The sequence below is a fragment of the Jaculus jaculus genome, chromosome 8, assembly GCF_020740685.1.
Source record: "Jaculus jaculus isolate mJacJac1 chromosome 8, mJacJac1.mat.Y.cur, whole genome shotgun sequence".
In the NCBI taxonomy this organism is placed as follows: Eukaryota; Metazoa; Chordata; class Mammalia; order Rodentia; family Dipodidae; genus Jaculus; species Jaculus jaculus.
The window spans coordinates 124,702,392-124,723,774 of record NC_059109.1 but is presented as its reverse complement, the minus strand read 5'-3'; the positions used below and the strand labels follow the sequence as shown (position 1 = coordinate 124,723,774).

At 50.8% G+C, this 21,383-nt stretch overlaps 1 protein-coding gene across 2 annotated transcripts in view; it reads left to right on the top strand.

The window, feature by feature from the left end:
* Positions 1-5,447: 5,447 nt before the first annotated feature.
* Positions 5,448-21,383, top strand: part of Ada (adenosine deaminase) — a 30,508-nt gene continuing 14,572 nt past the window's right edge. For both annotated transcript variants that reach the window (XM_045156765.1, XM_045156764.1), the window contains exons 1-2: positions 5,448-5,554; positions 20,293-20,354. In XM_045156765.1, the coding sequence (XP_045012700.1) occupies positions 5,522-5,554; positions 20,293-20,354 (95 nt within the window). In that variant the 5' untranslated portion in view covers positions 5,448-5,521. The remainder of the gene's footprint in view (positions 5,555-20,292; positions 20,355-21,383) is intronic.

The following is a 21,383-nucleotide window of genomic DNA, read 5'->3' as shown; positions in this document are numbered from 1 at the left end:
GACGAGCAAAGAGGTTTCCTCTGGGGAAGACGCAGTCCCACTCCAGCAGACTGCTACATGCTACGGAGCTGCATTTCCCAGGACCTCTATAACTTGTAGTGACCATGTGACCAAGCTGAAGTGACAAGCATGCCTGCTTCTGAGCCTGGCTCCCTCAAACTTCCTCTCCTACTGGCTAGACCAAATAGGATCCCTGGGGGACTTTGGATGCCACGCATTGTCACCTCAGCCTGAACCCCAGAAGGATGGATGGAGACCACCCACCCAGAATGGCTCCAGGAGGAAGAAGTACTGGGCCAGGTATTGTTAGAAACATGCTATGTGCTATAGTAACTAAAAAAAAGCCTTGGTTTTCTTCTTCATCAAGTAGCTTTTCCTGTTCAAATTTGTTACATTTGGTGCCTTGCTACAAAGTTGCCAATTCCATTGTTACAACCGAACCTGGTTTCACTGGAGAGATCACTCCTGAGAATGGTTTCTTTCACACTGGGATTCATTAGTTCTCTGTTTTTCATTTTGTTGTTGCTGCCGCTAACTGTAATTAGATTTGGTATTTGTTTGTTTGAGACAGGGTATTTTTCTGTATATCAGGCTAGCCTGAAATTCACTGGATAGCCTAGGCTAACCTCAGTGTTGTGGCAATCCTTCTGCCTCAGCCTCTCAAATGCTATGAATAGGCATGAGCCACCATGTCCCATTTGGAATTAGATCTTCAGTTAATTTTTCTTATTTTTTTTTTTTTTTAGAGAGAGAGAGAGAGAGAGAGAAGTGGCATGCCAGGGTCTCAGCCACTGCAATCGAACTCCAGATGCTTGCACCACCTAGTGGGCATGTGCAATCTTGCACTTGCCTCACCTTTGTGAGTCTGGCTTACATGGGATCTGGAGAGTTGAACATTGGTCCTTAGGCTTTGCAGGCAAGTGCCCTAACCACTATGCAATCTCTCCAGCCCTCTTCAGTTAAATATTTAAAATACTTTGTTTATTATTTATTTGCAAGGAAAGAGAGGAAAAGGTGGGTGAACAAGTGTCCTCTTGGCACTACACATGAACGCCAGACACATGTGCCACTTTGTGCATCTGGCTTTCCATAGGTACTAGGGAACTGAACCCTGCTTTCAGACATTGCAAGCAAGTGCCTTTAACCACTGAGCCAGCTCTCCAGCCCCGAGTTATTATTATCATTATCATTATTATTATTATTAGGAAGACTACATGAGTCAGAATTCCTGCAAACTTGAGAACCCACCTCTATGTCTTCAGTCACAAATAGTGTGCTATGTTCAGAATGTGTTTTGGGGAAAACATCTCTTTTTATCCCTCCTCCAGTTTTCAGTAGATGTTGGCCCACTGTGTGTGACATGAAGCCTGTGTCACCCAGGCACTTGGCAGGGGCCAGGTGACTCTCAAATGGCGTAATGGAAGAGAGTTTAACAAAGGCTGTCCACAAAGGTGTGAGTACGTGTCACCGTCTGTGCCGCCCAGGTGACCACATCATTCTACATGGAAAAAGCAAGCTTAGCCAGTTAGATTAAAGCAGCTAAGAGTGCCAGGAAATTAATGACCTGGAAACCGATTTCAAACAATACCAGAGCACTTGCTGAGAATCTTGAAAGACTAGGGTTTGATCCCTGGTACTGAGAAACAACAAAACACACACTCCTGATACATGAGGGGGATTGGTGGTTAAGTTCCCCCACTCCCTGGCATGTCAGTTGGATTAACTCTGTCACATTCCCCATCATCTCAGAGTGGCCCAAAGATAGAGCACTCCAGAGCTCAGAATGGCAACCTGCTCCTTACTGGATTCTTCCACTTGTCTTTTTTTATGCACTCCCTTCCCTGTGTTTCTTGAGATCTCCTCCTAAGTGAACTCCAATTTTGACTGGGGCTCTGCTTCTAGAGAAACCTGAATCCAAGAAAAGGCAGCAACAATCCTGGGGTCATTGCTTTGGAGGTGGGGACAAGCAGGGAGGTGGGGAGGGAGGGAAGAGTATGGTGAGGAAATCTGCCAGAAGCTATGGCCTTGCTAGAAGAAAAAAAAAAAATAGACACAGTCTCCCAGTAGCCATAGGGAGGAAGAAGAGGGAGGATGCATCCTGGTCTTTCTGTCCTGTCACTTTCTGACCTCCTGCCTATGCCAAGGGCAAGAGAGCCCATAGTGTTACCAGTGGTGTGAGGCTGCAGGGCACAGAGCAGTGGCAGAGGGCTGGCACATGCCCCCGAAAGAGGAGCAAAGAAAAGATTTATGGTTCATAGCTGGGCTTTATCCCATGACTTTCTTTCTTTTTTATTTTCTGCAGGGAGTGGGCTCTGACCACATAGAGAGCAGAATTTCAATAGCCTTGAATCTGGAAACGACTTTTTAGGATATCAAGGGAGAGTAAAAGCAAGGTGGCAAGGTCGGAGGGTTGGGATAGGTAGTGAGATTCCTGTTACTTAACACTCCTAAAAACGTGGTAGTTGAAAATAACACCTACTTTATTTATGTCAGTCAGGGAATCTGGGCTGGGCTCAGCTGGGCAGCTCTTCTGTTTCACGCAGCACTGACTAAAATCAAGTTTCTTGCTGGCAGTGGGTCTAGAGGGGTGACTTCTCTAACACTGCTGATGGAGGGGTGGGAGTCGCCAGAAGGCGGGACTCCGCTGGTGTAACTAGATGTGGACTCTCTGGCAGTGTGGCAGTGGCTTTTAGCTGCTCAATTCCCCACAGAGGAAGTTCAAGAGGCCCAGTGGAAGTTGTAAAATCTCCCCCAAACAAGGAAGTCCAGGAATGTTCCACCACATTCTGTCAAACAAGTCACTCAGGTCAACAAGAGGGCAAGGAGCAGAAGCCAGGCTCTAGCTTGCAAAGAGAGCAAAAGCAAAGTTTCCTGGGGCACTTGTCCCCAAGGGAGTGTCAACGCGTAGCAGTGGTGTCATTTACTCTGACTGGCACAAGGAGACTGCACACGAAAGCAAAGAGCAACACAGGTCCCCTGTAGTGGACCAGCGGACCACCCAGGCACCTGGGCTTTCAGGAATGTGCTGGGAAGCTGTGGAAATGATTTTGAAGAGGGACAGCAGAGGCTGAGGTAGAGGGTGGGCAGTGAAGACTCTAGAGTCTGATCCAAGTCCCCTAACATTCCAGGAGCCTCACTGTCTTTATCTGTAAAATAAGAACAGTTCCTGCGTCATAGTGCATAGGACAGATTCCGTGGGATGGCATTTATAAGTGCTTCCTGGGGCACTTGTCCCCAAGGGAGTGCCAACATATGGCAATGGTATCATTCACTCTGACAGGCACAAAGAGAACACACAATGCTACTGTGAAGCTTCCACAATGAATTAGAAAGGCTTTTTAAAAAAAATATATATTTATTTTTATTTATTTATTTATTAGAGAGAGAGAGAGAGAGAGAGACAGAGTGAGAGAGAGATAATGGGCGCACCAGAGCCTCTAGCCACTCACTGCAAACGAACTCCAGATGCATGTGCCTCCCTGTGCATCTGGCTTATGTGGGACCCAGAAAATCGAATCTGAATCCTTAGGCTTTGCAGGCAAACACCTTAGCTGCTAAGCCATCTCTCCAGCCCTTAACTTTTTAAAAATAGTTTATTTATTTGAGAGAGATTAAGAGAGAATGGGTGTGCCAGGGCCTCTAGCCACTGCAAACTCCAGGAGTGTGCACCGCCTTGTGAATCTGTTTTCTTTTTCTGGGTCCTGGCTTTTGTCTTTTTCTTTGGTTTCGTCTTTTTCTTGTGGTTGTCTTGTTTGTTTCACTACTGCAAAGACCAAATTGGCTAACCTGAAGCTTCCTGACTCCACCTCTCATTGCTGTAAACACATTGGGATTACAGACATTTGTGCTACTTATGTCTGGATTTACATGGATTCTGGGGATCCAAAACTCCAGTCATCATTACACAAGCACTTTTAACCACTGAGTCATCTCCAGGCTGACCTGGAATTCACTATATAGTCTCAGGGTGGCCTCAAACTCTCAGTGATCCACCTACCTCTGCCTCCCAAGTGCTGGGATCAAAGGTGTACACCACCACCATCCGACCACTGAAGAAGATTTTATTCCCCAAACATTGGTTTGATCCTGTCCTGAAACTATTTAATACCCTCCAGCATCCTCGGGAAAAGACCAAACCCTACTGTGTCCCACAGACCACACTTAACCTCTTTCCCTCCTGACTGGCTGACCTCTCTTCCCCCTTTATTTATAGATTTATTTATAATAGGAGGGAACGAAGTCTGCATCCACCAGTGCTGGACCCTTGTCAGTAATAACCTGGCTCCCTATGCGCCTCTCCCCCTCCTGCCCCACCTGTGAGATAACAGTTCTCATATTTAAACCTATCTTTCCCTTGCTTTACACAGCCTTGTTTTCCATGGATGCATGTGTCAACATGCCTATTTTGGGTTTGGCTTTTATTTTATTTTATTTATTTTATTTTTATAATTAACAACTTCCATGATTGTAAACAATATCCCTCACCGCCCCCCCAAATTTCCCCTTTGAACCTCCACTCTCCATCATTTCCCCTCCTCCTCTCAATCAGTCTCTCTTTTATTTTGATGCCATCATCTTTTCCTCCTAGTAGGATGGTCTTGTAGATTCTAAAACTTTCACTGGGGGGCTGAAGAGATGGCTTAGCGGTTAAGGCACTTGCCTGCAAAGCCTAAGAACCCAGGTTCGATTCCCCAGTACCCACATAAGCCAGATACACAAGGTGGCACATGCGTCTGGAGTTCGTTTGCAAGTGGCTGGAAGCCCTGGCGCACTCATTCTCATTCTCTCTCTCTCTCTCTCTCTCTCTCTCTCTCTCTCTCTCTCTCAAATAAATGCAACCTCACCGTAGTGTGTTTTCTGCACCGTTATATTTCGTAGGCATGCTGCAGCTCATGGCTGAGTTCATTCCACTCCATTTAGGCGCAGTGGTCCTGCAGTGACCAGTCCAGTGTATTGTCGCCTGTGGATGGGCACCTGGGGTGTTGGTGTTTCCAATGGCAACAGGTCTTTCTTGCACCTAAGCAGGTTTCCAGCGTAACTGTGCTGGGGGAGACTTGCCTGTGTCCCGGCCCACCCTAGTGCCCTGGAGTCTCTTACACAGAGCAAACGTCCCTGCACCCCACCTCCATCCCGATGAGTCCTCTCCAGATCTCCCTGGTTACACACTTCCGTCGTGTGCGCTGCACACACCCCTGGTGCACAGGGCTCGGGCTCTCCAGCTCGGGGCTGCACACAGTAGGCGGCCGGGCAGGGGACAGCAGGTGGCCCGGCAGGCAGCCACGCGGCAGCCAGGGATGTCTCCAGGGTCGGGGATTCCAGGAAATGCGCGGCCAGGGCGAGGGCTCCGGCGAGGGGTGGGGCCTCGGCGTGGGTGGGGCGTGGGCGGAGCCCGGCCGGGGAAAGCGGAGCGTGGCGGGCCCGGGTTCCTGAAGGCCCCGGGGAAAGCGGACCCGCCACCGAGCCGGTGCACACCCGGAGAGCTTCGGCCGAGGGAGCAGCGCCCGGGCGCGCGCCCGACACCATGGCCCGGAGGCCCGCCTTCGACAAGCCTAAAGTGAGCGCGGGCCGGGGCATCGGGGCTGGGGTCCGACTGCTGGTCTGCCCCGGGGTTACAGCCCAGGGCTTCCCCATCCTGCGAGCACTTGGGGGCTCCTCGGCCCAGGCCGGGGCTCGCCTCCAGGCTGCTTTAGCGAGCCACGCTGAGGCAGGGAGCGTCCAGAACCCATAGGCGCCTCTGGCTGGCCTCCGAGTTCTGCTTCTGCCCCTGACCTGTCCCTTCCTCTGGGTCTCAGCGGCTGGATGAACCCAGGCGGGGACCCCGATGGCTCTGATGCTCAGTACATTGCCCTCCCTCCTGCCCCCGAAGTTGAGCCTGGGTACCGAGCTCTCGATGAATGGAAGCGACTTTGTGGCTTTGTGAGCGCCTGGGAACTCAGGTTTGTGCATGTGCTGAAAGGGGAGGGGGATAGCAGGATGAGACCCTCCCCCACATAGGAAGGATGGGGGCCCTGGGCCTCTGGCCAAGTTATGGACATGGCCCCCAAGGGAGAATCTCTTGTCTCTCTGCCCACCAGCTGCGGCTTCTTGGAAACAGCGAGTCAGGGAGGGTCCAGGCCTGGCTGGCCAGCTTTGTCGGCCTTCCAGATTCTGTCCAGGAAAGGGCTAGACAAGATGTAGCCCAGGTACAGTGGATTGGCCAACAAGATGTGAAACTGAGGGTCCAGGAGGAGGAGACAGAGACAGCCAGCCTCCACTTACCCCTCTAAGAAACAAGTGTGGTGACGGCAGGCATCTTAATCATGTTTGTAAGAACCGTGTGTGTGTGTGTGTGTGTGTGTGTGTGTGTGTGTGTAAAAGAGCAAGAGGGTGGGCCAGCACTCCAGTATTCATGATCCCCACCACAGGGAACATGCTCTACCACTTCCTGGCAGAAGTTAGAAGTTAGGGGTGCTGGCAACGCCCCACTCCAGCCTCCTACACATCTTGTTTGGTGCCCTGGTGAACCATTGTTAAGGCCTCTTGGCATTGAAGGTTGCTGTTGCTTTTGGTGTTTTGAATGCTGTGGATCTCTGTGCCTTTGGGCAGGAGCCCCCCTTCTGCTCCCCCATGTGAATCCTAAACATCATGCTGAGCCCTTTGATTGGGACTGAGGAGTCAGAGGTGAATGACAGGTCATATTTATGTAGCACCTGCGTATGTACCAGTTCTATCCGTGGGATGCTTGATGGGGAGCAGTAACGTTTTGATCTCCAGTCTTCTGACTCGTGGTAGCAGCTCTCCCAGGGGCCTCCGACCCCACATCTGGGGAAACGGGGCATAACTGCCAGTATGGCTGCCTGGATGCTAAAAGGCAGTGCTTGGGCCTAAATGTAGACTGTCAGCTGCCGTGTCTGGGATGTGACAAGTCTCCTGTCCCTGCGAGGAAGAAATGCTGGCAGGAGAAATGGAAGGGAGCTACTGTGACCAGAACTAGCTCCGGGACCACCAGTATAACAACTGTGGGTGTCACCAGCTGAAGCTCACTGAGGGCCCATGGCTCTGAGCCAGGCCCCAGCCTCTCACGGATCCACTGATCCAGGCATTGGCCCCCGTGAGGCAGTCAGTGCAGAGGAAAGAGGAGCCGAGACCTTAACTAGAGCCGAGATCTCACAGCTAGGACACAGCCAAGCTGGGGGTTGAGCTCGGAGGGGGAGGGCTTTAAGAATCTTACGTCCTAAACCAGGCACTAGGACACATACCTGTAATCTCTGCTGCTTGGGAGGCTGAGGCAGGAGCATCTAGAGTTCCAGGCCAGCCTGGACTGTACAGCAAGAACCTGTCCCAAAACCAAACCAGAGTCGAATACCCTTAGCCATCTTTGTTGGGGTGACCTCCATAGGAACCTTAGGGTTGGAGGACCGTGCCCACTCCTGGGCAGGGGCTTTTGTTGTTTGTTTCGTTTGGTTTAGGGTAGGAACTCTCTCTAGCCCAGGCTGACCTGGAATTCATTATGTTGTCTCAGGCTGGCCTCAAACTCACAGCTATCCTCCTACCTCAGCCTCCTGAGTGCTGGGATTAAAGGCATGTGCTGTCATGCCCAGCTGTGTGTGTGTGTATGTATGTATGTGTGTATGTATGTATACATATACATATATATACACACATATACGTATATGTGTATATATACATATGTATATATATATTTTGTTTGTTTGGATTTTCTAGGTAGGGTTTCAGTCTAGCCCAGGCTGACCTGGAATTCGCTATGTAGTCTTGGGGTGGCCTCAAACTCATTGTGATCCTCCTACCTCAGCCTCCCAACTGCTGGGATTAAAGGCATGTGCCACCACACCCAGCTTTACTTTTTTGTGACAGAGTCTCATGTAGCCCAGGTTGGCCTCGAACTGGCTATGTAGCTGAGAATGACCTTTAACTTCTGATCTTCCTGTCTCTGTCTCCTGAGTGCTGGGAATACAGGCAGGCGTGTACCACCATGTCCAGTTGTATTCTGTGCTGGAGATCAAACCCAGGACCTCATATGGGCTCAGCAAGCACTCTACAAATGTTTCTGTCTGGGTGAGGCCTAGAAGCTGTTTCCCGGGCAACGCCGATGCTACTTTAAGGAGCAAAGCCCGAGGCAGCTGCTACCCACCTTCACTGTCACCACAACAAATACTTTTTGAGCACTTGCTGGGCTGTAGAGGAGGAGGAAAGAGGGGTGGCCTGGCATCTCTTATCACTATGTCCATATGAAGCAGAGTTGGGAAATCCCATGGCCCCCAGGCATGCTGAATCCTGGAGAGCTGTGCCTCCCACATGCCTGCGGCTGTCCTGATAGCTATGGCTCCTTGCAGTGGTCTTGGACACCAGGAGCTGTCAGCAGTTTAGTCAACAGAATCCAGGAAGACTCGGCAAGGCAGCTCTCTGCATCCCAGTGTGCAGATGGAGAATCTGAAATCTAGGGAGAAGGGACTTGTCCCAAGCTATGCAAATTCTGCCTGTGTGCCCCCAGGACGTTAGACCGGGAGAGAACTGGCAGGATTGGGGACTGCTCCATTTTTTTTTAATAATTTTTTTAAAAAATTATTTACTTATTTATTTGAGAGTGACAGACACAGAGAGAAAGACAGATAGAGGGAGAGAGAGAGAATGGGCGCGCCAGGGCTTCCAGCCTCTGCAAACGAACTCCAGACGCGTGCGCCCCCTTGTGCATCTGGCTAACGTGGGTCCTGGGGAACCGAGTCTTGAACCGGGGTCCTTAGGCTTCACAGGCAAGCGCTTAACCGCTAAGCCATCTCTCCAGCCCGACTGCTCCATTTTAATGCGGGCCTGTCACCAAATGGAAGGGATCTGTGCCACATGAGCCATGAACCCACAGAATGCCTTTTTTTTCTTTTTTTTGGTGTTTTCGAGGTAGGGTCTCACTCTAGCACAGGCTGACCTGGAATTCACTATGTAGTCTCAGGGTGGCCTTGAACTCATGGTGATCCTCCTACCTCTGCCTCCCACGTGCTGGGATTAAAGGCATGCACCACCATGCTCAGCTTGCCTCTTTTTTATTATTATTACTTTTTGCTTGCAAGTAGAGAGAGATGAAGAGAAGACACAGAGAGAGAATGGGTGTGCTAAGGCCTCCAGCCACTACAAACAGACTCCAGATGCATGTACCACTTTGTGCATCTGGCTTTACATGAATACTGGAGAATTGAACCCCAGGCCGTTAGGCTTTGCAGACAAGTGCCTTAACCACGTAGCCATCCTTACAGCCCCCAGGATGTCTTTTTTGCTGTCACTTTTGAGGGTTCGCTCTGCACCAGGCACTGTTCTAGCTGTTTTGCGTATACTAACTCGGGTCATGTTTACAACAGCCCCAGGTCCTGGTATGTTCATTTACATAGAGGAAATGGACTCAGATAGGGGGAAGAACTTGTCAGAGGCCTGCAGACAGGAGCAGCAGAGTGTGGCTTGGGCCCAGATTGATCTAAAACTGGACACTATTAACTGCTTCCCACCTGTGGGGGGGGGTCGTGTTATAGGGCAAGGTGTGAGAATCAGGGCAGGACTAAGGGCTAATGTCCTGGACTCCAGGCAGATCAGAGTTGAATTCCTGCCTGGCCACTGAGCAGCTTCCATTGCTCGGATAGTCAGGTTCTGAACCTCAGCTTCCTTTTGTCAGATAGGATGAAGAAAAGCCAACATTATAGGATCCTAGGGCAAACAGATCTTCTGATCATTTCTTCTACAGCACCTGGAAGGTACCACAGGCTTTAGGGTGTAGGCTTCTTTCTGGGGGCTGTAGTGGGGACTTTGAGGACTCTGGGAGGCCTCTGCACCTGTAGGGTCACCCTCATTTCTCCAGGTGCACTTCTTTGGGCTCTTGGTGTCTTTCAGTTACCAGAGGCACCTGTTGAAACAAACGTGCCCCTGGAAGACAGAGGCCTCCTTAACTGACTTTGACTGTGGCTGTTGTGGGGTGAGCAGGAGATTAGGTTTCATGGAAGCCTTTTGTATGGCCGAAGTGGCAGCAAAGACCAAAGAGGGGAAGTGGTTTGCGGTCAACACTGGGAAGCAGAGAGGCCAAAGCCTCCTGATTCCACATGCAACCTCAGGCAGAAGGTAGCCGGTTAGCTGGGAGAGAGTTGTCCGTCTACCCAGGTGTCCTGAGATGGTCCCATAGTGCCCCTTGGGACGGGGATGGTAGTAATTTAGGGTGGCTTTGAATGGGGGGAGGTGGGGAGAGCCAGCTAAGGGAGCCCAAAGTGAGGTTTGAAGCTACGTTTACCCATCGGGTTAGACCCCAGACCAGCTGCAGGGGTGGATAGCTCTCTGCTTACTTATGAGTAGGGGGAGCTTGGATGAGTTACTTAATCTCAGTGTGCCTCAGTTTCCGCCTGTTAAATGGGAATTAGACCCATAGCCACGTCACGGACGCCCAGCACGGGTCTGCTGAGTGTGTGTACTCCACCCATAGCTGCTGTGGATGTGGAGTGGCATCACCATGGTAACTGATCATCGTGGTCAGACTTCCCCATCATCTGCCCTGGCAGGATTTGAGGAGCATGCTGTTGGGTGTTCCTGGTTGTGGCCTTTATTAGTCTGTGACCTAAGGCAAGTTCCTTAATCTCTCAGCGCTTCTTTCTTGTCATCTGCAAAGGGAGGACAATTGGCTTTTGTTCCTAAGGCCAACATTTTCCTCAAATGAAGATACTCCTTGCTGGCAGGGAAACTTCTAGGCTGACTTACAGACAACAGAGGAAGGAGCTGTGATAGGCCCTGAGATAGCAGGAGACTGAGGGACTGCTTGGTTCCCTCGGGTTTGCACTTTGGAGCTATAAGAGCCCCGGATGGGGCCGGGCTCAGAAAGCTTCCTGAAGGAGGTGGAATGGGAACAGTTAGTTAGCCCAAGGATACTCTGTTTCCTGTTTTACCCTTAAAGCCAGCCAAGAAGCCATGGGAAATGAGGCACTGACCCCTGCCCCACCCAGCTTATTTCCAAGAGCAGAACTGGGAAGGGAGGAGATAGGGCTGGCGATGGGCATCTGTGGCTCCTCTGGGCTCTAGCCACAGTCATGAAAATCCGTTTCCGGCAAGGCAACCTTGGCTACTGAACCAGGCCCAAGGTGGGGAGGTCAGTCCCTTCCTTGCATGCAGCCGCAGCGGGGAGAGGACTTGGCTGTTGCCCAGGAGCCAGAAAAATAGTCACATGTTCATCCAGCAACCTGGAGCATGCTTCAGACTCCAAGGACACAACAGTTCGACACAGAGACGTCGCTGTTCTCAGGAAGCTGCTCAGGAGACAGGCATGGTCGAATGAGGAAATGAAGCAATGAAGACATAACAGAGTGGGTGTTTCAGGGCCTGGGCGCCTGAGGAAATGTCTGATGGGGCTTGCCCTGGGGGCAGCCAGCCCTGCCTACCTTCCAGCCCTGTGAGCCTGAGGCAGAAATGAGGGTGTCTGGCCAAGTCCAAGATCGGGTCCTTGTCCTGGTTCTACCCTCTGTCCCCACAGCACGGTGTAACCTGGGACGCTGTAGGGTGTGAAGATGCCTCTCTGGGACTCACTTGTCCCAGCATCTCTCGGGAGCAAGAAGCCCAGGCTTTCCCCACTCATAGGTGGATAGTAAGTAATGTGTGTTGGTAACTATGCCGCTTCCTGTTTCTGTTAGCCCTGGGAGGACTTCCTACCAGGCTGGCAGATGCTGGGCCAGCTGAGTCAGCCCTGGTAGACAGGGAGGAGGCACGAGACTCCTCTCCAGGAAGGTCAGGAGGCTTGGCACCAGGGTCAGGGTGATGCTGCAGCCACGGGCAGTGCTGGGCTTAGAGATGGAAGAACTGAGGCCCCGTTTGCGCTCTGCTATCGCTCCGTGTAGCGTGGGAAGGTCCCTGAACCTTGCTTCGTAAGTCCATTTCCACAACTCCAACTAGGGATAATGTGCACCTTGCCTAGTGGGGGAAAAGCAAATGTGATTCGTGGTCTAATGACCATTATTCTTAACACTACAGACACTTCCATCAGGTCTGGAGCGAGGCCCACGGAAGCGGTGCAAGACAGTGGTTGAAGGTCAAGATACAGAGCTGAGGCGATGACTCAGTGGTTACAGGTGTCTAACTGCCAAGCCTGCCAGCCTGGGGTTCCATTCCCCAGTGCCCACGTCAAGCCAGAGGCACAAAGTAGTGGGTACATATGTCGGGAGTTCATTTGCAATGGCAAGAGGCCTTGTCATTCCCATGTGCATGTGGGCTCTCTCTCTCTCTCTCTCTCTCTCTCTCTATCTCTATCTATCTATCTCTCTCTCAAATAAACAAAAATATCAGGGGCTAGAGAGATAGCTTAGTGCTTAAGATGCATGCCTGTGAAACCTAAGGACTCAGGTTTGATTCTCCAAGTCCCACATAAGCCAGATGCACATGGTGGTGCATGCGTCTGGAGTTCGTGTGCAATGGCCAGAGGTCCTGGCATGCCCATTCTCATTTTCTCACTCCCTCTCTAATAAATAAATAAATAATAAATAAATGTTTAAAAAAATATATCGGGGCTGGAGAGATGGCTTAGTGGTTAAGGCGTATGCCTGCAAAGCCTAAGGACCCCGTCTCGATTCCCCAGGTCCCATGTAAGCCAGATGCACAAGGGGCACATGCGTCTGGAGTTCGTTTGCAGTGGCTATAGGCCGTGGTGTGCCCATTGTCTCTCTGTCTCTCTTCTCTCTCTACCTGCTTGCAAATAAATAAATATAAATAAGTTATTTCATATATATCAGCCTGCTGTGGCAGTGCACACCTTTAATCCCAGCATTCAGGAGGCTGAGATAAAAGAATTGTGAGATCAAGGCCAGCCTGAGACTAAATAGTGAATTTCAGTTCAGCCTGGGCTACAATGAGACTACCTCCAAAAAAAAAAAAAACAACTGAAAAAAGATCAAGAACCCAACTTTGGTTCAAATTCTGACCCTTGCACTGATCTGAGTCTTTATAGAGTCTTGTTCGAGTCTCAATTCCTCTCCTATAAAATAAGAGTGGATCCAGGGTGGTGGCGCGCGTCTTTAATCCCAGCACTTGGGAGGCAGCAGTAGGAGGATCGCTGTGAGTTCGAGGCCACCCTGAGACTCCATAGTGAATTCCAGGTCAGTTTGGGCGAGAGCGGGACTCAACCTTGATAAAAAGAGAAAAATAAAGAGAGTGGTGGCCGCTCCCTTCACAGTTGTCACATGCTCACAGTACACGCTTAAATGTTAGCCCACTTAGCTGCTGCTTTTACCAGCACCGGGTCACAGGAAGCAGTGTGGGGTATTTGGGGTTGACACTCACGCAAGTGCTTCCCTTGAGAATAGCCTTGCTCGGCCTGGTGTGGTGGCGCACGCCTTTAATACCAGCGCTTGGGAGGCAGAGGTGGGAGGATCGCTGTGAGTTCAAGGCCACCCTGAGACTCTAGAGTGAATTCCAGGTCAGCCTGGACTAGAGTGAAACCCTACCTCGAAAAACAAAACAAAACAAACAAGCCAGGTCAGCCTGAGCTAGAGCTAGACCCTTCCTTGGGGGGAACAAAAAGTAGCTGTGCAGATCCCTCATGCCCCAGTGAACCCCCTCTCTGACTCCCTACCTGATTTCCTTGTCCTTAGACCAGGTAGGCCTGCTTTTGCCTCACAAGCCTCTCTTCTCGGTGCCCTCTTTAAACTCCATCACCCCACCAGTGTCTAAATGTGGCCAACTCACTCCTACCTTCAAAAGAACTGGGATTCTCTTGACCCACATCCACTTCCTGCCCCCCCCCAGAAGAGTGGCCGCCCTCTGCCATTCAGAGGCAAATGCAAATCAAATCGTGCTCCACTTTCTTACTTCCACTTACCCAGGCCTTTCTCCAGTGTGGATCCTGCCCCTGCTCAGGCTTCTGGAATGGACTTTCAGGGCTCTGCTCTTGACCTGGATTTCATGTTCAAAAGAAAAGATTCAAACAAATAAATAAAAGAGAGAGAGAGAGAGAGAGAGAGAGAGAGACTGGGCTTGGTGGTACCTGCCTTTAATCCCAGCACTCAGAAGGCAGAGGCCTCTATAAGTTAGAGGCCAGCCTGAGACTATAGTGAGTTTCAGGCTAGCCTGGGCTAGAGCGAGACCTTACCTCAAAAAACCAAAGAAAGAGAGAGAGAGAATGAAAAAAAAGAAGAAAGAAACTAGTCGAGTGTTTGTCTAGCATGAAGCTCTGTATTCCATCCCCAGCAACTGAAAACTACACAGCCATACCCAACACACATGTGTCAGAGAACACTCGACGATTGGGACGCACCGATCTGGGGTAGGGCCCAGACACCCCCCCACTTTCCAGAGCTTGCTCAGTGATGGGCAGTTGGGGATTGAGAGCTACTCTGGGATGCCCAGAGCCTGTGTTCTTGGACTAAGTCTCTCCTCCTACCCTTGACGGCTGGCAGAGCCGGGCTGTGTGAGCTTCCTGTGGCTGCTGTCACTAGTCACCATTCACTTGGGGACCAGGGTTCCATCCCCAGCACCGAAAGAATAAAACAAAAGGGAGTTCTGACCCTGAATCTCTGGAGGCCAGGAGTTCAAAATCAAAGTGCCAACAGGGACCTTGCTCCCGAGATCCATCCCTTGCCTTTCCCAGCCGAGTGGTGCTGGATGCTCTGGGCTTGTGGCCGTGGGGCGCCCACATCTGTCTCGTGGCCACATTGCTGAGCGCAGACGGAGACCGCACTCAGGACCCAGCCGACGACGGCCCAGGATGAGTTCTTCCTCCCGGGAGTCTCAGTGATCCCATCCCTTGCTGTGTAAAAGGAGGTCACAGTTCCTCGTCCTGAGGATTAAGATGCTGACAGTTCTGGTTGTCCACCGCCACGCCGCTGCCTTGATGCCTGGTGGCCTGGCTTCCCTCTCAGTCTCACCCCTTCTCTGGCTTCTGTTCTCTGGGGCTCTGCAGAGCCACGGAGTGCTGGCTTGGGCCAGGCCCTGGTCCTGGACGCCACTCTCAAACCCATGAACGCAGTGGCTTGGGGCAGCCTTCCCCTCTAACCACCTTCATGTCCTGAACTGGCTTCTCTTCACTTCCTTATAGTTCTAGAATCCCTCCCTACAGTGTTCCCAGTCCTTGAGATCCTTGTCCCTGACTTGAAGATTCACTTCCTCCTAAACATTCCATTTTCTTCTGCCATCTTGCCCTGCCTCACCTGGTCAGTTCCTCCACATCCTTCAGCTTTTGGCTCACGTGCAGCTAATTTTTTTTTTTTGTTTATTTATTTATTTGGGAGCAGCAGACAGAGAGAAAGAGGCAGAGAGAGAGAGAGAGAGAGAATGGGTGCACCAGGGCTTCCAGCTACTGCAAATGAACTCCAGACGTGTACATCTGGCTGATGTGGATCCTGGGGTATCGAGCCTCGAACCGGGGTCCTTAGGCTTCACAGGCAAGCGCTTAACTGCTAAGCCATCTCTCCAGCCCATGCGCAGCTTTCTTTGGGAGGCTATTACTAGCGTAGGTGGACTGAGTTCTTTTGTTTACTGCTGTCTTTCACGGGGCCATGTTCATGCCTCCTGAGGGGCATCTTGGTTGGAGACTGTATATTTATGCATGTGTTGCTTGCCTGACCACTGTCCATTGCTGGACCGTGTGTGCTATCCAAACAAGACCATCCCTTTTGCCTATCTCTGTGTCTGTAGCAGCCAGCAAGGGCTCCATCATTTTAGTCAAATAAAAAACTCATAGGTTGCCAGGTGGCACATGTCTTTAGTTCCAGCACTTGTAAAGCAGAGGTAGGAGGATCGCCATGAGTTCGAGGCCACCCTGAAACTACATAGTGAATTCCAGGTCAGCCTGGGCTAGCGTGATAGAGTGAGACCCTGCCTCAAAAAACAAAACACAAACAAAAAGCCCACCATACTCATAGGCGCTGGGTGTGGCATCTCATGCTTGTAATCCTAGCACTTGGCAGGCTGATGAAATTTGAGGCAATGTTAGCTAATAGTGAGTCTTGAGTCAACCTGGGCTGCATAGTGAGGCCCTATCTCAAAAAAAAACCATACAACAGACATGCTTGTCCTACAAGAACAAGGACTTACGTTGATCTCCAACACCTGTGTAAAAATGCCAGGCGTGGTAAACTGGCGTGGTGGCGCACGCCTTTCATCCCAGCACTCGGGAGGCAGAGGTAGGAGGATCACTGTGAGTTTGAGGCCACCCTGAGACTAATTCCAGGCCAGCCTGGGCCAGAGTAAGACCCTACCTCAAAAAACCAAAAATAAAATTAAAGTTAAAAAATAAATAAAATGCCAGAGTGGTGACACGTGCCTGAAGGAGGAGAGAAGTGGACCCCGGGAGCTCAGTGGCTAGCCGGTCTAGCCTTCTTGACGAACTCCAGGCCAATGAGGGACCCTGTCTCAAGAAAAACGGTGGATGAAGGCTGGGGAGATAGCTCAGTGGTTAAAACAGCTTGCTGTGCAAGCCTGATGTCTGGAGTTCAGATCCCCAAAACTTACATAAAGTGGACACATATCTTTTTTTTTTTTTTTTTTTAATTTGAGAGAAAGAGGCAGATAGACAGAGAATGGGCGCACCAGGGCATCTAGCCACTGCAAACAAACTCCAGACATGTGAACCACCATGTGCATCTGGCTTATACGTGGTTATTAGGGAATTGAACCTGGCTCCTCAGGCTTTACAGGCAAGCACCTTAACCACTGAGCCACCTCTCCAGCCTGGACACATATGTTTAAAAAAGGTACTTTGTTAAAAATTTATTTGGGGCTGAGGAGACGGCTTACTCTTTAAGGCACTTGCCTGCAGAGCCAAAGGACCTCAGTGGGTTTGATTCCTCTGGACCCATGTAAACCAGATGCACAAGGTGGCACATGCATTTGGAGTTCTTTTGCAGTTCCTGGAGGGCTTAGCGCACCCATTCTCTCTCCCTCCCTCTCTCTTTCTCTCTGTCTCTGCCTCTTTCCCTCTCTCAAGTAAATAAATATAAATAAAACATAAAATATAAAAATTATTTTATTTAATTTACTTATTTGAGAGAGAAAGAGGTAGAAAGAGAAAGAGAATTGGCGTGCTTGGGCCTCTAGCCAGTGCAAATGAACTCCAGATGCATGTGCCACCTTGTGCATCTGGTTTACACAGGTTCAGAGGAATAGAACCCACCGAGGTCCTTTGGCTTTGCAGGTGAGGGTCTGAACTGCTAAACCATCTCTCCAGCCGCTCCCCCAATTTTTTCCCCAAGTTTTTTAAAAATAAGAATAAAAACAAACAACAAAGCCAAATGTAAAACTTGGGAGGTAGAGAGGCAGGAGGATCAGTAGTTCAAGGCCATCCTTAGCTTCGCAATGAATTTGAGGCTAACCTGGATTACACAAGACTCTGTCTCAAAACGTCAACAAACATGAGTAATTTAGCACTTGCTGCACGTGCGCCTAATGTTCCCTGGCCGTAGATATGGTGGTTGACCCTCATGCAGCCCCAGGGGACAAATGAGAACACTGAGGCACAGGAAGTTGTGTGGCTTTCTCCAGGTCACAAAGGAGTGGGAAAAGACCTGGGTGTCAGCGTCCCGTGCGTGTCACTTTTACCATAGTATGGCTTTCACTCTGAGTGGATCCTTCCAACAGGGCTAAGGGTAAGAAAGCAGAGGTTTAGCCGGGCGTGGTGGCGCACGCCTTTCATCCCAGCACTCGGGAGGCAGAGGTAGGAGGATTGCCGTGAGTTCGGGGCCACCCTGAGACTCCACGGTGAATTCCAGGTCAGCCTGGGCTAGAATGAGACCCTACCTCGAAAAAAAGAAAGAAAGAAAGAAAGAAAGAAAGAAAGAAAGAAAGAAAGAAAGAAAGAAAGAAAGCAGAGGTTCATAGCAAAATAAATAAATAGGCTTGGGCCAGCCATGGTGGTGCACGCCTTTAATCCCAGCACTGGGGATGCAGAGGTAGGAGCTCTGTGAGTTCCAGGTCAGCCTCAGCTAGAGTAAGACCTTACCTGGGAAATACCAAAAAAGAAAAAGAAAGTACAGGTGGTCACTTGCCTTGATCTTAGTAGTCACACAGCTCCCTGGGCTGTGAGCTTGGGTGCTCGAATGCCGAGCACTTTTTGAGAGCCCAATAAACTTTCAGCCTCGTTCTTTGTTTTCCCGCTCAGCTGAAGGGTTGTTAGACTCATTTGGTCAGGGAACCCATGAGCTGAACTTGACCCCAAGGCCCAGGCTGCTCTGTCCCTTGCCAGCTGGATGACTACAAGGGCGATGCGATTACATCTCTGTTCCCTGCTGGCCCCTGGGCTGGGCTTCCTGTGCAGGAGGTGGGTCCCGTGGCGCTCCTGGGTGTCCCTGGGCCAGCAGCTCCCAGCTCTACCTCTTTCTTCTAACCTTCTTATCGGGGTCACCACGTTCCAGAGATGGCCCCAACCTTGGCAGAGATACCACTGCCGGATCTCCCTGGACCTGGGAAAAGCTTCCTCCCTGGCCTGGAGTGCCTCAGTCCCCTGACTCCTGGTACCCCCTGTGCCTCCCTTAACAGCTCATGGAAAACACTTTCTCCCCAGTGGCAGGAACTGTCTCACTGGGGCCACACCTATCCACCTTCAGTGTAGTGTCTCTAACTCCTTTTCATTGTTCCTGGACATCCAGGTACGCTAGCCCAGTGTTCTTCAGTTGAGAAAACTGACCAGAGAGGTCGAACACCTTGCCCAACATCACCCACCACAGGAGGGGTAGAGTTGGGAGTCAGGGTGGATGGGCTGTCTCCAGAGCCCCTGCCTTAGGTCTGTGTGCAAAGTGTGATCCATAGGGCTGAGCACATGGTGGGGGGGAGATAATCACCAAGAAGGCCAAGTATCGAGGACACTTTCTACAAAGACCTTGTGTTGCCAAATATGGATTCTTTTAAAATATATATATATATATATTATTTTTATATATTTATATATAGAGAGAGAGAATGAGCATGCCAGGGCCTCCAGCCACTGCAAACAAACTCTAGATTCGCATACCACCTTGGGCATCTGGCTTATGTGGGCCCTGGGGAGTTGAACTTAGGTCCTTTGGCTTTGCAGGCAAGTGCCTTAACCACTAAGCCATCCCTCCAGCCCCAAATAGGGATTCTTGACAAGTTAGGCGTGAGTAGCTCCTGCTCTCATTTATTTACTTACTTCTCATTTGTTCTATGTGTGTATATGTGGGTGCACACGTGCCACAGCACATGTGGAGGTCTGAGAACAGTCTCAGGGTATTTTTCTTCTGTGTTGGCTTCTCTCTCTCTCTCTCTTTAATCTTATTTTTATTTTATTTATCCATTTTTGGGAGAGAAATAAAGGCAGATAGGATGGGTGCTCCAGGGCCTCCAGCCACTGCAAACTCCAGATGCATGTGCCCCCTTGTGCATCTGGCTTATGTGGGTTCTGGAGAATCGAACCTGGGTCCTTGGGCTTCACAGGTAGGCGTCTTAATCACAAAGCCGTCTCTCCAACCTGTTTCCCTTGTCTTTGCCACTGTATGTGTGCCAGTCTAGCTGACCCATGGGCTTCCAGATTCTCCTGGCTTTACTTCCCACTGCTGTTTGTTAGGATTGCAGCCTTGTGTGACCCTTTCCCTCCGGCTCTGTGTTGGGTGCTGGAGAACTGACCTCATCAGGCAGGCTTGCTTTAACTGCTGAGTCTTCTCCCCAGCCCCGTATTTATTTGTTGTTACTTATTTTGCAGTGCTATCATTGGAACCTAGGGCCTTGTACACGCAAACACGTATTCTACCACAGAGGTGCCCAACCCCAAGCTGCAGCCGGGCTTGATGGGGGTGTTGCAGCTCCTCACTAGCCCAGAGATTCTGCAGTCGGTTCTGTTAAGCTCGGGGCTGCTTGAGTGAGGTGGCCGAGAGCAGCGGCTCCCTGTGTGCTAGCTGGCTTTCAGTAGTTCCCGTGGGACCGTGGACGGCGTCATGATTAGGAAGAGCACAGGCGTATTAAACGTGCTCTTGGGTTAGAGTTCTGGTCCGACTGCTCCCCGGCTAAGCGCTTCTCATGTATTACTTCACCTGAAGCCTCTGGCTATACGGATGATGGGGTGTGAACGCTACCAGATCCCAGTTCGTGCTTCCATGACTTGCCTGCTGTGTGCAGAGGTATTTAACCTCCAAGGCTCAGTGTCAGCTGTGTGTGAGAGAGAGAAAACTCACCCCTGCACACACACACACACACACACACACACAGGTGACATGTGAGAAGTGTTTATGAAGGTACGAAGTAAGTGTTCAGGGGAAAGTGGCTATGGCATTGTGGCTGATGTTGACATGACCCCTGAAGGGCTCCTCAGGCTTCAAGAGTCTCTTTTTCTGCCCCTTGCAGGTGGAACTGCACGTCCATCTAGATGGTGCCATCAAGCCAGAAACCATCTTATACTTTGGCAGGTAAGTTCATAGACAACAGTCACCCACCACAGGGTTCAGTGCAGTCTGTAGATCTTTCTCAGAGCCCCCGAGAGATTTCCAAGACCCCATTCACTCCCTTGCTCCTATAAAAATCAAATCAGCCCCCCATTGGAGAAGGTGGTTTGTTGGGACACATCTACTTAGGTTGGAGGTGGGCATCGGGCCTTCCTCCAGAGCTACTGGGGAAAGATCCTTCACCCCTCTGCTGATATAGCACTCAGAGGGTGGAGCTGGAAGGACTCGACTGTCCCTCACTTCAGCACACTGTCCTGTGGACCAGGATCTCACGAGTCTCAGGGTGGCCTCGAACTCATGGTAATTCTCCTACCTCTGCCTCCCGAGTGCTGGGATTAAAGGCGTGCGCCACCACGCCCGACGAGAGTTCTTTCTTTCTCCCATGGTGTCACCCTTCTCCTACCAGCCTTCTCCTGCCCCAGGGAGCTACTCTGTCCCTTTCTATTCAGCTGTGAGACATAAACATATGGCCTTGGTCATGCCAAACCAGGCTAACTCATGCCGCCTCATGCTGACCCATGTTACAGATGGGGAAGTGGAGCCACGGCATGAGCCCAGGCAGAAATTTAAACCCAGGGTTCCGGCAGCCTTCACTTCAAGTCTCTATGCAGCCAGAGGTTTCAGCGACGTAATGCATGGGAAATGCTTTGCTCAGCACACATTAAGTGCCTGTAAGCGTCCCTTCAGGATGTTGTTATTAATTACCACTTATGACTGGGTGGCAGGCGGACACCTCTAGCCTTATCTCTGCCTGGCCTTTGCCCACTTGGAGCTGCCATCTATTGCTACAGGGCCCTGCTGAGGTCATTAGGGTGGGACGCTGAGATGGGATCTAATCAGGCGCTATTAAGGGATCACAGAGTGCTCATTAGCAGGAACAAGACTGCAAGAGTGTCCAGGGTGGGGATGAGGGAAAGGGCAGGGAGCCATCAGTGGAGGTGCTCCTGCGATTTTCCCTGCCTGGGGCCACCTCGGTAGGGCCTGAGCAGGCAC